Source organism: Emydura macquarii, unplaced genomic scaffold (genome assembly GCF_026122565.2).
Source record: "Emydura macquarii macquarii isolate MOO-44397 ecotype Brisbane River unplaced genomic scaffold, CSIRO-AGI_Emac_v2 contig_3390, whole genome shotgun sequence".
Classification (NCBI taxonomy): Eukaryota; Metazoa; Chordata; order Testudines; family Chelidae; genus Emydura; species Emydura macquarii.
Window position 1 is genome coordinate 8,479,623 of NW_027133527.1, and position 16,029 is coordinate 8,495,651.

General features: G+C 48.7%; 1 protein-coding gene across 1 annotated transcript; it reads left to right on the forward strand.

Annotated features, from left to right (window-relative positions):
* Positions 1-233: 233 nt before the first annotated feature.
* Positions 234-15,813, forward strand: IL21R (interleukin 21 receptor). Its single transcript, XM_067534122.1, has 7 exons — positions 234-316; positions 1,178-1,383; positions 2,229-2,380; positions 4,087-4,264; positions 6,967-7,054; positions 8,070-8,154; positions 13,716-15,813. Exons 2-7 carry the CDS (start codon positions 1,194-1,196, stop codon positions 14,646-14,648), a joined length of 1,626 nt encoding a protein of 541 aa, XP_067390223.1. The 5' UTR covers positions 234-316; positions 1,178-1,193; the 3' UTR covers positions 14,649-15,813.
* Positions 15,814-16,029: the final 216 nt, after the last annotated feature.

Here is a 16,029-nt window from a genome sequence, read left to right on the forward strand (position 1 = left end):
TATTAAAAACATCTCTGGCTTAAAATGGTTTGCTGCCTACGAAGCCTCACTACACATGAAGCACTGTGTATTGAGGTGAACTGGCACACAGAGCAATTTGTGTCATGTTGCTCTGCCATGTGCAGCCTTGAGCCTGAGTGTAAGTGACATGAGGTGCAGTTTGGTCCAGCATAGAAACTATTGCATTATTCTCTCTCCCTGAATTTACAGCTACATGTTGTGAAGATCTCAATTGTTCTGTGGACTACGTACAGACTCTGACGTGCATCCAGAAAACTGACCCCAGTGAGACTCTGTATAACCTCACTGCAACTTGGTATGTATTAATAAGAAAGAGAACAAAGAGGAAATGTGCTGTGATTTGCCAGAGGCTTTTGCCCGAATACTAGGAAATGAGGGTGCTGTTCTCCTTCCCAGGGCCAGGGCTGAGCGCTTTCTCACTGCCTAGCTCACTCTTGCTCTCCAGCTCTCCCACTCACACTCCAGCTGCCAGCCGACTGCCCAATTAACAGCAGACTCCTGGCTCCCATAACAGGGCTGCATTGCCCTAGCATCCAGCATGTTCCTGACTCTAATCTCTTCCTTGCTTCATTTCCTCCCATACCCTGGAAGGGACTTTGTCTCTTCAGGATTTGCTGTTGGACAATGGGATTTCATTCATTTGGAGCATTCAAGTTGGGACTTGGCCATTGTTCACAGGCATTCTTAAAGCTACTGGCTACTCCTTGCTGGCATGTGGGTTTATTTCTGGCCAGCCCTGTGACCTTGTGCTTCCCATTCTGCTGCAACCCATGACCCTTCTCTGCCTTTGCATCCTAAGAGAGCTCACTTATAGGAACGTCCCTGAATGAAAGAGCCCAGGCAACTCATAGATAACCTGTATGTTAACCTGTCCTAGAACATCCTGTTCGTTGACTTTGAAACGTCCTATCTCTCCTTACGCTGTTTTCTGCTCACTGTAGTCACAAGATTTTTCTCATAACTCTGCTTACAGCTGAGTCAATAGAAGGAAAAGTTTTTGCAACTATTTGTTTGAATTCAGAAGTGAATTTCCATTTGAAAAACTAATTGTGCCCCTTTTGCTTTTCATCAATGTCTCTGCTAACTCATTTAGCTATGTTCTGTTAAACAAATTGCAGACTAGCCCCATTAAAGGACGTGTATTTGATTTTTAAAGGATCCTTGAAGAAGAGATGAAAATTGCTGAGCACACGTGCAATCTTCTCCAGTCGTCCAGAACTGCTACCCACACTCAGTACATGTGCTCCATGAACCTGATGGAATTCAATTCTGATGACAAGTTCAGAGTAGATGTAACAAAGCTAGCTGACGGGCAATACACAACTTCCAAAGCATGCAAAGAATTTATTCTGAGCAAGTACAGTAAGTACAAAGAAGTACGAGCCTGGCTTTCAGTAATTAGGTCCATGTGCCTCTAGGCATATGTAGCTCTGAGTCTCCTTTGGGTGCATAAGACAGCATCAAGGGCTTGTGCGTGCATGTTGCTAGGTAGGGGCCTGCTGCATAAGGATACTATCCCTCTGACCAGGCAGGAGTGGCATGCATGTGTTGGTCGCTAGATATGTCATTTCCCTGGAGTATCAGGTGACTTGTTCTCACTTCAGATCTGCTCCAGATCCAAATAACTACAATATCAGTTGTTTAGCCAGACTCAGAAGTGACAGTGAAGGGTCACTTCCATTGGACGTGTCACAAACATCCCCTGTAGCTGCCTTTCCAGTGGGAAATCAAAGAGCAACATGATGTTACTGCCCTGTCTGGTGGCATAAAATATCCTTACAATAATGCAGGCAGGGGGTCACCTCTTGTACCAGGGAGTTAGGCTTCATAATGGGAAGTTCAGGGTGGATTCTTGCATCGACTCTTCTGCCAGTTCACATAGCATGTTGCTGATCCCCGAATCCTGCAATAAAACATGATGTTAATGGGTGTCCAACAAGCCAACTGGACACACAAAGGGATGTATTCCACTGACAGAGTTTCAGTATCCGGTTTGTTCTGAAAATGAAACTTCAGGTAACAAGTGTCTAGATGAGCGTCAGAAAGATTACAGGAAAATGGACAACATTGCATGGACATGAGCAATGAGTAACTAGTGCTGCTTTTGGAGACAATTCCAGTCCCTTGAGCCAAAACTGTGCATCTCTTCGTGGTGCTGGGTGTCTCAGTTCAGTGAAAATCTTGTCTTTCTTTGTTCCCACCCACAGTTAAACCGTACCCCCCATTCAATCTGACTGCCGTGTTTGCAGATGGATACAATATCTCTTGGGAAACCCTCTATCAGAACTCTCTGTTTTACTATTTGGACAATGAGCTGGAATACGAGCTGCGGTATAAGAAGAGGAGTGACACCTGGGAGGTAAGAGGGATGCAAGGATACCCATGAAATTGCATGTGCCAGCAAAACGCATGTGCAGGCATGAACCAAAGCAGGAGAAGATAGGAACTTATAGAATAATAACCCGTCTCTGTGATGTGGGTGGATGTGGAGAGGCTGTCCTCGGGGTGTTTTTTCATTTGATTGTCTTGGTTGGAAAGAGAACTAAAACTGAAGCAGGATTTGGCAATCAGGATAATTTATCCTTGTGGTTGAGGGACTCTGTCTCTGAAAGGAAAGACTTCTAGCTTCCTATTGATTGCCCACAACACTATCATGAATGGGAGCTCTCTGCTGCAGCAGCCCTGCACACGGATCCTGCTGCTAAGATGCTCGTCTGTGGAGCTAACAGCTATGAGTGTCACACTTAGCTGGGAGGGAGGAGAACCTATGTCACACTCCTTTTATTTTCTCATTCCCCAGACAGGACAGCACCCTGGCTGAGCAGCCTCTGCTAGTCCTTGGGTGGCTGCAGCATTGGCTGCTGTATGATTCATCTGGTGGAGGACAGGCCTGAGACTAAGGCCACGTCTACACGTACAGCGCTGCAGCAGCGCAGCTGGACCGATGCAGCTGCGCCACTGCAGCGAGTCAGGTGAAGACACTGTGTGCTGATAGGAGAGCGCCCTCCCATCAGCATAAACAACCACCCCTGCAAGAAGCAGAAGCTGTCCATGTGCAGGGGCTGCTGCAGTCCCCCGGACTGTACAGTGTATACGCTAGTGGAGGGGAGTGGGCGGGGGAGGAACTAGACTGTATCAGTGAGACTCTGCTGTCAGCCCTAGCTGTGCTAGAAGTGGAAAGTGGTCTTTGGTCATGCAGAACAACCCTGGCCATTCTGGCGGCATTACCCCAGGAGAGAGGTCCCATTCACGATAGTGTCGAGTGCAATCAGTGGGAATGGCTCAGGACAGGAGACGCTAAGGATCTTGGGTCCTCTGCAGAGATCCAGACCCTGGCTGCATGGCTCCCCATTCGCCCTAGATACTACTAGGTATAAACATCTTAGAGTTACTGCTTAAGGCAATTGCATTGCAGCCTTTGCTCCCGCGAGAGGGACATGCCATGTACCCCTCTCCCTCAGCCTGCAAAGCAAAGCTCCTGCCTTGTGGCTGCAGAGAGGAGGGTGTTATGGAATGCCTCTGCTCAGCATGTACATGCAGCTCGCTCGCTGAGGTTACAGCCCCCTGCTTCCCTCTGCTGTGTAGGCAGCACAGGGCACAGCGTGCAGCATACGTAGCAAGGTGGTGGGTGCTGCCAGTGTTTCTCTTAGCTGAGATCACAGGGATATTTTCTAGGACGTGCTCAGAGCTGTCTAGCTACCGACAGCGTGAGAGAGCCAGGTATGGCATTTCAGAGCGTGGCTGGGGTCACAGCATCACCTTCAGCTAGGAACTGAAGTGCTAGCCCATCAATGCTGGAATAAGGACAGCTGGGCGTGAAAACCCAGACCTTGGCTCCCCCGGACTTTGGATGTTTACACGCCAGATCTGTTTTGTGGGCTTGGGCCTGTCTCTAGTGACAGAAGGAAAAGCAAGGGGGCCAGATGGCTCTGAAAGGTTACATTTAGTTGGACTAATATTGAAACTGACACTTCTCAGAAACAGAATCTTTGGGGGTGGAGAGAGAGGGCTGGGAATGAACCTCAACTTCTGCTAAAAGCTGCTTTGGTGTTTCACTTTGCACAGCATCAGAAGAGTAAAGTGATTCCAGAGGACAAGAGAAGTGTGGTGCTTCTGCCCCTGGAATTCCAGAGGGACACTGCCTATGAGTTCCAGGTGCGAGCCAGGCCCCGGCCGGGCTCCGAGTACCTGGGCGTTTGGAGCGAATGGAGTCCCCTGCTGACCCTGAAAACTGAACCTGAGGGTAAACAGAGCATCAGCCCCTCTGTCTTCCTGTCCTTGCTGCGCCTTACCTGGCTGATGCTAGAGAATGTTTCCAGAAGCCAGGACAATGGCTGCTGAGTCACAGCGCAGTGTTCAGCCATGGCATTGTGCAGCCCTCTAACAGAGCGCATAAGCCCACAGATTGGTCTGCCAGAGTCCAGATTTATTATGGGCCTTTCTTAGCTTGGGGGACATTTGGGGAGGCTATGTTGAGGCATAGTGGGTTTGAGCTTATGCTGTTGTAATGTGGGCACTTTGCACTGGTTTTACAATACGTAGTAGACCTTGAGTTTAGAGGGAGGATACAGCATTTTAAAACTTGTGGCCGCACGTCTCAGAGGTTGGGTCTACAGACTCAGCCTTACAGGGCTCACACGATAGCACTAAAAACAGCTGTGTAGACACTTGGGCTCAGCTGGAACTTGGGCTCTGAACCCCACCCCCTCCTTGGACTTCAGGGCCCCAGCTCCAGCCCCAACCTGAATTTCTACACAGCAGTTTTTAGCACAATAGGGCGATCCCAAGTGTGTAGGCCTGGGCTCTGAGACTCACTGCCATGGATTTTAAAACGCCATGTAGGCATGCCCAGAGAGGGCCCATCCTCTGACGAGGGAGCAGTGAGTGCTAGCTCCAGTTTTCTGTTACATGTTGGCCTTCAGGGTTCTGCTGGCTGATAGTTTTCAGACACCGGGGCAATCTGGGATGAGCAGGATCCACCGCTGGAGATCAGGATCCCGCATTCAGATGGGGATTGAGTTCAGGGCTCTGACTTTGACACTGGGGTTTGGCTCAGTGATCTGGCATTCACATTATACCATGTGGAATTCTGACTCAGGCACAGAGCTCGTGCGAGTGCCTAGGCAATGTAAGTAGCGTAGTTGGCCAAGTGGGCAGGGGGTGTTTCCACCAGGCCATTAGGGGAGTGTTCCCTCAAGTTGTGCTGGTGGAGGGGACTATGACTATGAACATATGGAAAGGGCGTCCCTGTGTCAGAGCTGGGCTCTGCTTCCCTCTCCCCCAAGGCAAATGCCAAGGATGCATTCTGCTCTGTGTTGTAGGGTTAGGATATCAGCTCAGGCCACATGTTTATTTACACCCCAGACCATTTCTGGGTTGGATGAATGGACTATAAAATGGATAGAGAACTGGCTAGAGCATAGGGCTCAATGGATAGTGATCAATAGCTCGATGTCTAGCTGGCAGCCGGTCACAAGCAGAGTGCCCCAAGGGTCGGTCCTGGGGCCGGTTTTGTTCAACATCTTCATTTATGATCTGGAGGATGGGGTATTGCACCCTCAGCAAGTTTGCAGATGACACTAAGCTAGGGGGAGTGGTAGATACCCTGGAGGGTAGGGATAGGATCCAGAAGGACCTAAACAAACTGGAGGATTGGGCCAAAAGAAATCTGATGAGGTTCAACAAGGACAAGTGCAGAGTCCTGCACTTAGGAAGGAAGAATCCCATGCACAGCTACAGACTGGGGATCGATGAGCTAGGCAGCAGTTCTGCAGAAAAGGACCTGGGGGTTACAGTGGATAAGAAGTTGGATATAAGTCAGCAGTGTGCCCTGGTTGCCAAGAAGGCTAATAGCATATTGGGCTGCATTAGTAGGAGTATTGCCAGCAGATCGCGGGAAGTGATTATTCCCCTCTATTTGGCATTGGTGAGGCTGCATTTGGAGTATTGTGTCCAGTTTTGGGCCCCCTACTACAAAAAGGATGTGGAGAAGTTGGAGAGAGTCCAGCGGAGGGCAACAAAAATGATGAGGGGGGCTGGAGCACATGACTTATGAAGACAGGCTGAGGGAACTAGGCTTATTTAGTCTGCAGAAGAGAAGAGTGAGGGGGGATTTGATAGCAGCCTTTAACTACCTGAAAGGGGGTTCCAGGGAGGATGGAGCTAGGCTGTTCTCAGTGGTGGCAGATGACAGAACAAGGAGCAACGGTCTCAAGTTGCACTGGGGGAGGTCTAGGTTGGACATTAGGAAAATGTTTTTCACTAGGAGGGTGGTGAAGCACTGGAATGGGTTACCTAGGGAGGTGGTGGAATCTCCATCTTTAGAGGTTTTTAAGCTGTGGCTTGACAAAACCCTGGCTGGGATTATTTAGCTGAGGTTAGTCCTGCTTTGAGCAGGGGTTGGACTAGATGCCTCCTGAGGTCCCTTCCAGCTGTATGATTCTATGATTCCTGCCTCATCATTCAGGCTCCCTTTCCCAGCATACTTCTGAAGCCCATGGAAGATGTCCCAGGGAGGCACTAATCAGACAGCTGACCAACACCAGAGCAGGCGCCCTTGGTACAGGGAGCTACCCTACACAAGGAGTCCTGTGTCACTTTAGCTCCTAATAGGACATGCCATGTGATGTGACCCAAGGAAGTGCAAAGTCCGCAGGATGTGGCTCTGCCAGAGCTATGGACAGAAGCCCAAATTGCTATCAGATTCTGTGCTACCCAGACCCCTGCCATGGAAGCGATACCATCTGGGCTCCCAAGGAGGAGAAGTGCCTGACCCCAGCTCCAGGGAGCTGTGCCCCACGCTAGAGCCTCAGAGCCTACAGGAAGGGATTCTGCGTATAGAGAGCCCAGTGCTTTTCCACCCTTCTGTCCTTGACCTTTCCTGCTTTTCTTTGGTATCTTTAATGCAGGCTAAGAACTCACTAACCTTGCTTGTTTCACACTCAGAGATCACAGGAGTGCGATGGCAGGTGTTGCTGCTTGGCTTTGCTCTGGTCGCTGTCTCCATCACAGTGTTTCTGACCAAACACCAGAGGTAAGAGCACACGGGGTGTTTGACAAACGCTCCCGCTCGGCCCCTGCTACATGTGACCTCCCAGTCCCAGGCTGTCGCTGATCTTTATTAGTCCAGGTCAGCAGTTAATCGGCTACTGTTTGCACAGCACTGCTGCCCCCAGGAGGGGACTCCTCTTTAGTGTAGTATCACACCATGAAAGGCACAGAGACTCAACCCTCCACTGTGTTCTCCTGTCTCCACTCACAGCCCTGCCAGTGCCCACAGTGCAGTGAGTTCTGCACGCACAGTCCTTAGCCCGCTCTGCCCTCTGGTGGAGCCCTGCCTCCAGCGATGCTCACTTGGGCTGGACTGCTCTTCTCCTCCCTTTGGAATTGGGAGCACTGCTAATTACTGCTTGTGTGGCACCCACAACATCCGGGGCGACGTGAGAGTAGCGTCGCTAATGACGCAGACTGGGGCACTTGAGAGCAGAACCCAGGCCAGGCGAAGTGTGCCTGCTCCAAGCTGTTACGAACTCCACACTCAGGCTGGGTGAAGGAAGGTTCCCTGGGATTTGTAGGCTTCCGGGAAGCCTAGGGGGGAACCTGGGTTCTGGCATTTCCTGGGCTGGGTGGCCATGTGTATACAAGGGGCAAGGACCACAAAGTTCTGGGGCAAAAGCTGGGAGCCTTTTTCCTAGACAAACCTGGAGTCTGAGCATTTTGGGAGGGGCCCGGGGGTCTGAGCATTTTGGGAGGGATCCGGGGGTCTGAGCATTTTGGGAGGCAGGGGTCAAGGCTCACCTTTTTGTTGCACAGAGCCTGGAGACCACACCAGTCAAAAACTCCGTTAGCCTGGCCCATCCTGCAGCACCGAGGATGGAACATCACCAAGGGGGCAGATCCCTCTATCTCCTTAGCAGAACCCACTCAAGGGGAATTATGCTCCGCACAAGGCCTGGGCAGGCAACTCCAGCTGCTCAATCCTAGATGCTTTGGTTTGGGATTGTGGCACTTGCTGGACACTGAATCCCTGCTCTTGTTTTCTGTTCCAGCATATGGAAGAAGCTGGGGGTTTTCATCCCGGACCCTGCTCCCTTTTTCAAACCACTTTACATGATACACAACGGAGATTTCAAGGTATAAATTGAATAAAGCATGTTAATGATCAGAGAGGCACACTGCACAGTTAAAATAAATGGCCCAACTCCTTCTCTTCAGCTGGGGCTTTCCAGAGGAAGCAGTAGGAGGTGGAGTCTATTGCAAGATAATGTCAAGTGCCACTTGGGTGCAGGTTTGAATTTACCAGTGTATCTGCCCAGGGCTGGATTTAGGGGCAGGCGACTGGCTGGGGTGCTGGCCTCAGGGGCTGTTTTTGTTATTAGAGACAAAAGGGAAAATAGAACCTTTGAAATAATATGTTTCAGGTATTCTGTATGTGGATTCGTTTGTTACTAACCTCCTAGAAAGTTCTGGACCTTTGTAGAATCTTGTGGAACCTTCCAGACTTTCCGAGAATGACGTTTTCCTCTAACCTCCTCGAATGTTGTCAGCCAGGCCTGTGCAAGTATATATGGGGCAGGGCAGTGCCAATCAGTCAGTGAGATATAAGAACAAAGTGAAGTGAAGTGAGCTGCAGTATGTGAACCTTGTTGTATTGTGTAATTGTGGAAGTGTACGTGTGGGAGGGGCGCCAAGGGGGGGGAGGGGGGCAATTGCAGGGACATCAAAGATGCTCCTTGCCTGGGGCGCCATTTTGTCTAGGGTCGGCCCTGAATCTGCCTGTGGAAAGAGCAGGCCTGCTGGAAGTTTGCTATGCATGGGCCCCAGTGTCTGGGGCAGCCTCATAGAGCTGAGGTGCAGACAACGAGAAGATTCTGGGCTCCCCCAAAAAGCAAAATTGCAGGGGAATGGCTGGACTCTCTACGGCCCCAGCTCCGCTACCATTCAAGTCAGTAGAAGGCTTCCATTGCCTTCAGTGGGAACTGGAGTCTCCTATTCTGGTACCAAACTGGACCTCTCTCTGTTTGGGGGAGTCTTTAGCTCCCCACTTTCATTTTCCAGTCTTAAAATTTCTTAGACACTTTGTTATTTTTCCCCCCTGGGGCCCTTTTTACAGCAGCAGCACAGCAGATTCACTCAACACATGGGGAGCTAAATCAGCTCTGAACAGCCGGAGAGCATCCATTCTCTTTCCTCTCCCTGCTGCTTTGTATTTGGGCCTCTGTATTTACACTGCACCTGAATGTGGCTCTTGTGTTGCGCCTTAGTATCCTCAGGATTTCACATCCAGGACATAGTTTGCCAAGCACTCTACTGTATTCCCAGTAACCACCTGAGTGCTTAATGAGCTTGCAATCTAGGATCACGCTCATTCCAATCTTCTGCTTATGCCAGGAACCCAGACTTAGCCCTAGCAATCCCCTCTAGGAGATCTTTTAATGCAGAGAGCAGTTGTAGGTATCAGCCTATACACATGGTTAGACCTGGATGAGGGTTAAATAACCAGCTCAGTAACATTCTTCAAGCTACAACTGTCTCTGAGTTAGGCAAGTATCTCTCTGAAGTCGATAACTTTATCCTGATTCTTTTCTCAGTCAAAACCAGCCAAACTCTTTTTTGCTTTAATCCTTCACATTTCCCTCTCTGGCTAAATGGCATGCAAAGAGCAGAGTTTACAATGGAATTCTGATGGATTTTAAAGTGAAGGGAGAAAACTGAAACGCAAGTGAGCTTTTCAGTGCATAGTCCGAGGGGACCCTGCCATGTGATGGATGAATGCAGGACAGTACCTGTGTCCAAAGGCAGATTTCACATTATCTTCCTGCATAATTTCCTGTTGTTAAAGCAGCTCTTATCAGAGACACCTCAAAATCTATCTCCCCTTCTGATGCCCGCTCCCTTCTTGCACCTCCACTAAACTTATCAAGCATTTCACGTGCCTCTTACCTCACTTATTGCTGAGGAGTTTGAAACACGTTTCTTTATTCCTGGGGGTTCTCCCTGAGGCTGATCAGCCATGGAATCTACACCTGGGAGTGTGCCATCATGTATCTCTCACTGGAGTCCTTCTGATGCCTCAGCGCAAAAAGCTTTCCCTGCACATCACCTCACCTTTATTGCATGATAGTTGAGCAGTTACCTAAGCCTCACATCCAAGCAGCACCTGACTCCCACAACAAATCCCCAGTTTTGCGCCACAAGATGCTAGCTCAGAAGGCAGAAAATGACAGTGTACAAAGAAGGGACTACAATAGTATACTGAAAATATTATCTGGACGTCCTAGAAATGAATGGTAGGTCTGCCCATGGCATACCATCTGCTATGCTGGTAACTCCATCTCCAACAGACTAGAGCAAAAACAGAAGGCATTCCGAGACAAAGAAGTACATTGATTACAGGCCTTGAGACTGTGTGTGTCATGAGAGACTGACAAGATAGTTATAATTAGTGCAGAGGGAAACATAGAAAACGGGACTTGATAGAGGTATACAAAATATTGCCTGGTCTAGAGGAGAATCACTGCACACTCCCACTCACCCTCCCTCATAACACAAGAGCAAAAAGACCTAAGGACAAGGAAAGGCAACATACTTAAAATTGATACAGGAAAGATTTTTTTATGTAAGTCATCACGAGCATGTGGAATTCACTGCCATAGGTATCATTGCAGCCAAGAGCTTAGCCGGATTCCAGCTGTGTAGCTGCTAAAAGTGCAGCCCCAGTTACAGTGGAGACGATAAACTCTATATATTTAGCTCGCCTGTTTCCAGGCATAAACCAGCTCTTTGCCAGGGTAAAGAAGAAACTCCCTCTCAGCAGAGTGAAGGCTGGTTAGGTCTCTACGAACTCCCAGAAAGGGACCCTCAAGTGCTGCCCTCAAGAGGCATCTCTCTGGTGCCTAAGCAGAGGCTGTGCCAAGTCAGACAAGAGCCTAGGGCTGGGAGCGACAGTAATTCCCAGCTGTGGTTCCAAGGCGACTCAGGGAGGCAATGCCCACTGGAACTCAGCAAGTGCAGCCAAGTCTACCTACTACCCTGAAACGAAAGGCGGGGTGAGGCAGGGGCCATGCTGAGCAGCCACTGAGGTAGAGCAGGTTGGGGAAGCAGAGGAGCAGCCATTGCAGAATTGTGCTTTCCTGTTGGTTCCATAGGAGGAATGTACATTTGGAGACGTTTGCTGATTTGGTGTCAGTCTGAGTTAAACCAGCGTCCTTGAGGTAAACCCCAGCCTCAAAAGGTGACGGGTGTCCAAACTGCACCCTGCAGAGACCCTTTCGTTGTCCGCCACAGCCCTGCCATGAGCACTGCTCATCCCAAAGAAGCTCAAAGTGTTCTGGACAGAGGTCACTTCATCCTGCTCTGTGGTGGACAAGTGGCAGTCATTCTCCATCTAAATGGGACAGAGGCGTTAGCCCGCTCTGGTCCTAGTTAAGCTGGTGGGTGCTGCTGACAGGGAATGAAAGGTTATTCATTTCTAAGTTACAAAAGGCTGAAGCTGAGATACTTCTGGGAAATTAATAAAGTTGCAGAATTAAGCAACAGTCGCCCACATAGTTATCAGCCGCAGTGCAAAATGCACAGACAAGGGCTCTACAGAGGATGTGGTGACCTTGCTAACCCCTGAACAGGGACTTTATTACCGGCTGGCAAAAAACAACTGTTCTGAGACACAGTCAAGCACAGTCTGTCTGCACAAAACTAGATAGCTGAAATATTCTTGCAAATAAGGTGGAAATTCTCTTCAGGTAGTGCTGAGGGAAAAGGCAGTCAGAGCCCAAGACTCAGTACACTTGCCCCGCTTGTCCCTTCTCAGATGCGTTGAAGTCTTGGTAGCATCTATGGATATTGAGTGCTGTGAGTGTGAGTTTCAGTTATGGCTTTGCTTTCACTTACTCTTTCTTTACTTCATGAGGATTTCTAGTTCTTTGCTCCCCTCATGCAGGGACTTAGCCCACAGAGTGGTTAGGGTTGGTTGTTGTTGTTGTTTGTTTGTTTTAATTCAAGGAAAATCTGCTCAGTAATTTCTGGATTATGGAAGAATGAAAAATACTGGCTCCAAAACTGCTCTATGTACAGAGGTTGTTAGCCCAGCACCTTTGGGTCTCTAGGCCCATTTATTCCATCAAAATTCATATGCCAGCCCAGTACAGAGCTGGTGGAATGAAGTGCCTCTCCATTTTTGTTTGTGGATGTGCCCCTGCATATGCCAGTCCTGGTTCTGGCCGGCAGTAAATAAGTGATTCCCATTAGTGCAGACAGTATTGTTAGAGAACATAAAGCCAGAACTGAAAGCAGCTACTTGCTTAATAGTTATTTTATACAACTCTTGTTGCACTCCGTGTAGACCTGGGCCCTTGGGAGAAAGAGCGAGAGATAGCAGGTGAGCGGCAGTACATTCTGCCTGTTTAACTCCAAGAAAAGGGGTTTGTGCTTTTTCTTTAAACAGCCTTTTGCACTGTAGGAGCATCTTCCCATCCTTTACAGCTCACGTACAGCCCGGGTTAAAAACAAATTAATCAACATAAACCTTATGATTCCAGCTTTAAATTTATATTCTCCATGTAGCAACATGTCTCCATGTGAGACAGCAACAAGCAGTATTCCAGACCTGACCCCCTACATTGAAATAGTCTGTCTAGCTAAACTGAGAGCAATTTGGGGCAGAGACTGTGTTTTTCTAGATGTCTGTACAGCGCCCAGCACAGTTTGGGCACTTCTGCAATATACATTATTGGTATAAATTAGTACAGGGCCCTTGGAACAACCCCTGGTTTGAGCTAGAGTTGCAAAGGGAATTTGATGATTCCGCCAGAAACGATGTCTGAAATAAAGAAAATAAAGTCTTTAATCTTTTTTGGGCCATGCCCAAAGAGCATGAGGTGCCTCCCATTCCAGACACAAGTGTCCCAGCCCCAAGTGGCTTATGAGCTAGAGTTTATACATGACATGACCAGAACCGAGGGGGCGTGTATTGGGTCTGGGCAGGGTCACGCACAGAAACTCGGGAGGTGATTTGATCATGTACACTCTGAAGCCAAGGCAGTGGTGCAGCAAATGGGGTGTGGGTCATTCTAGATCGAAGGGGCAGCATGGCAAACATGCCAAGATGTGTGTGTGAGAGGGTGACAGAGGGCATGAAGATTAGCTTGCTGGGTGAGATGCAGCAGGAGGCAGGGTCAGGGGGAGGGGCACGCTGTGTGATATGGGGCCTCAAAGGCCAGGCCAGGAGCTTAACCTGAAGAATCAGAGTCCGAAGGCAGGGACACTCTCCAAGCCTGAAGGGCAAGTACAAAACAATGAAATGAAGAGCTACATAAGACTGCCTAATTTAATTGACTTGATAATTCTCCTGCACCTGCTGTGCCTGGCATCAGAGCACCCAGTCTGAGTCAGACCAATGGTCCATCAAGACCAGTATCCCGTCTTCTGACAGTGGCCGATGCCAGGTGCTTCAGAAGGAATGAACAGAACAGAACAGGAATGATCCATCCGTGACCCATTCCCAGCTTCTGGCCAAGAATACCAATGAAATTCTTGCCATTCCCAGTTGTTTAGAGCCAGATTTCCCTCTGAAAAACAGTTCAGTTCCTTGGCACACGTGTGCAGCCCTGCAGCCATCTCACAAAACTCTGCCCGCTGCTTCTGGCCACCACGGAGTTCAGTGCTTCTAACCTCTCTCCTTGTGTTTCTTTGTACAGAAGTGGGTTGGTGCATCCTGTACCAAAGCAACACTGGATTTCTTTGAGTGGGGAATTGTCCTCCCTGAAGTTTTAGAAGTTTACAGCAAGCATCTTTCTCACAACACTTCAGCTGAGGAGCTGAAAGAACTCAGTAAAGATCCCCACTTCAAGACCTGTGTGTCCTGCCTCGCCATGCATGGGCAGGACAGCCAGTCCCATCTGTCCAGTTTGAATAGGCCTGGAGGGACACAGGACCAGTCATATGGCCATCTCTCTATTGACACAGTAACTGTAGCTGATGAATTTACACCTTGTTACCCACAGTGCAACTGTAACAATGCTCACAGGGATGATGAGCATCTGAATGATAAAGATGATGATGATAATGGAGAGGATGGCTACCCCAAGGTTAATCTGGATGATGGCAACAGTGAGATTGCCAGCAATTTGCCTCTGGCTGCCCTGAGTGCAAAAGATAAAATCATTTCCTCAGGCTCTGTGTCTACAGAGCACTCATGGAAGGGTGCAAGTCCCTCAGTGCACCACCCGATGGAAGAGGCACTGGGAGGAGGGATGGGGAGTATTTTAGAAGCCCTTTGCCTGCATCCTGAGCAATGGGATTTAGAAAGTCCGACTTCTCTGCCTTCTCCAGATGGTGAAAGTGTTTCCTATAGCGATGGCCCTTATGACTTTTTCTCTCCTAATACACGCATTGGTGATGGTTACCCAGCAATCTGCCTGGACTTGGACACCATTGACAGTGGATTTGTAGACTCGGATTGTGGGAGTCCAACAGAGTGTGAATTTGAGAAAAGCAGTCAGACCAACTCAGGTGGTAGCTCTGGATCCATCACTCTCGAAAATGAAGGAGAGGACTTCCCACGGAGTTACGTAAAACAGTGGGTCTCCTGCCGCTCTGCCACACCTCCCAGTGGAACTCAGACAAGCTAAGGACTTGTTCTCCTTGCTATTTCCAAGTTTGTACACTGATACAGGAGCTAAGAAAAACTAAGTATCATAACAGGAACAGAACAGAACAAAATTTGCTTAGCGCAAGCTGTATCTCATGCAACTTAAACTAGCAGCTCCACAGAAATTTGCCTTTTTCTAATGCTATACACCCTAAGTTCACATTCATCAAATCTGACATGACCATTTTTTTACCGCTTCCCTGGTCAGACTGGTGCACACTGAGCTATGGAATTTAATTTCTTCCAAGCAGGAAAAGCAGCTGCACAAGACATTTTGAAGCCAAATTTATAAAGAGAATATGAAACTTTAAAATGACTCTTCCTCACTATTCTCACTTGGCCTGGGAGTTTGGTAGCATTTAAAACTTTTGTACGCATCATCACCTAAAATTAGTGTGCAAGAAGCTAAACAGAACTCAAGTTTCAGGAGCTCAGTTCCTGTAGGGCTTGACAGTATATCTACAAACCAGAATCTTACCCCCTCATTCTTTGAATCTACATCTTAATGTAGTAGTTTCTCAGCAAAGCAACACCTTCCAACTCCTAACAAATTCCCATCACGTTAAGCGCTACCTCTGTAAGCAACATCTTTCAAAATACCTTCTAAGCACGTTAAGGATAGCATTGTAGTGGCTTTTAGATTTATGCAAGAAATGCAGGGACTGTGTGTCTGTCTGTCTGTCTGTCTATAATGAAGCCCTGACTGCGCCTTTGGGCACTACTGCAGTATGACTGTTCAATGGTACTAGGACTGGACTGTTCCTGCTCGTGACGGGAGCTGCTTATGACACATGCCCTGGGATCGGGCAAACATTTCCCTCGGGCTGGTTTGTGACTGCTGTTTGTGTTAGTTAGGATAACTACATTGTAAAGTTAATATAATATTGTAAGGGCCCAGGCCTGCAGTCCACTGTATTTCCAGTGTCATGCAATAATCCTGTTCTGTCTGTGATGCAAATAAATACCACCTGCCTTCCCGCCCTCCTGTTATCTGGAATTCCTGCAGTGTCACCAGGTCTCTTAGGAGCGCTCAGACATCATCCAGTGGGCAGCATCAGGTACCATTTACAAGCACAGAGCAAAGGATCAATGAGCCAGGGTCAGGAGGGGACCTGTTGTGGGCATGCAGAATATCTCTGCACCGTCAGGGAACCTCTGGCTCAGCCTGGGCCTGTGTTTATAGGAAATAGCCTCCCTGCAAAATCGACAGCTTGACTTGCTCGTCGAGAGCGAGGAGAGCCCTTGCCATACTGCCTTCAGGCTCAACCCAGGGATTCCTCCCTGAACCCAGAATTGTATCAAGCCAGGTTTAGAGGAAACTTCATGTCTGCCTTAGCCTTCTATCTCCCTCTCCAGCCCCA

Coding starts and splice junctions, on each gene's coding strand:
- IL21R (XM_067534122.1), top strand. CDS start 1,194: ATGAAAATTGCTGAGCACACGTGCAATCTTCTCCAGTCGTCCAGAACT. Junction 4,265..6,966: donor CCTGAAAACTGAACCTGAGG/GTAAACAGAGCA, acceptor TTTCACACTCAG/AGATCACAGGAGTGCGATGG. Junction 7,055..8,069: donor TTTCTGACCAAACACCAGAG/GTAAGAGCACAC, acceptor TTTCTGTTCCAG/CATATGGAAGAAGCTGGGGG.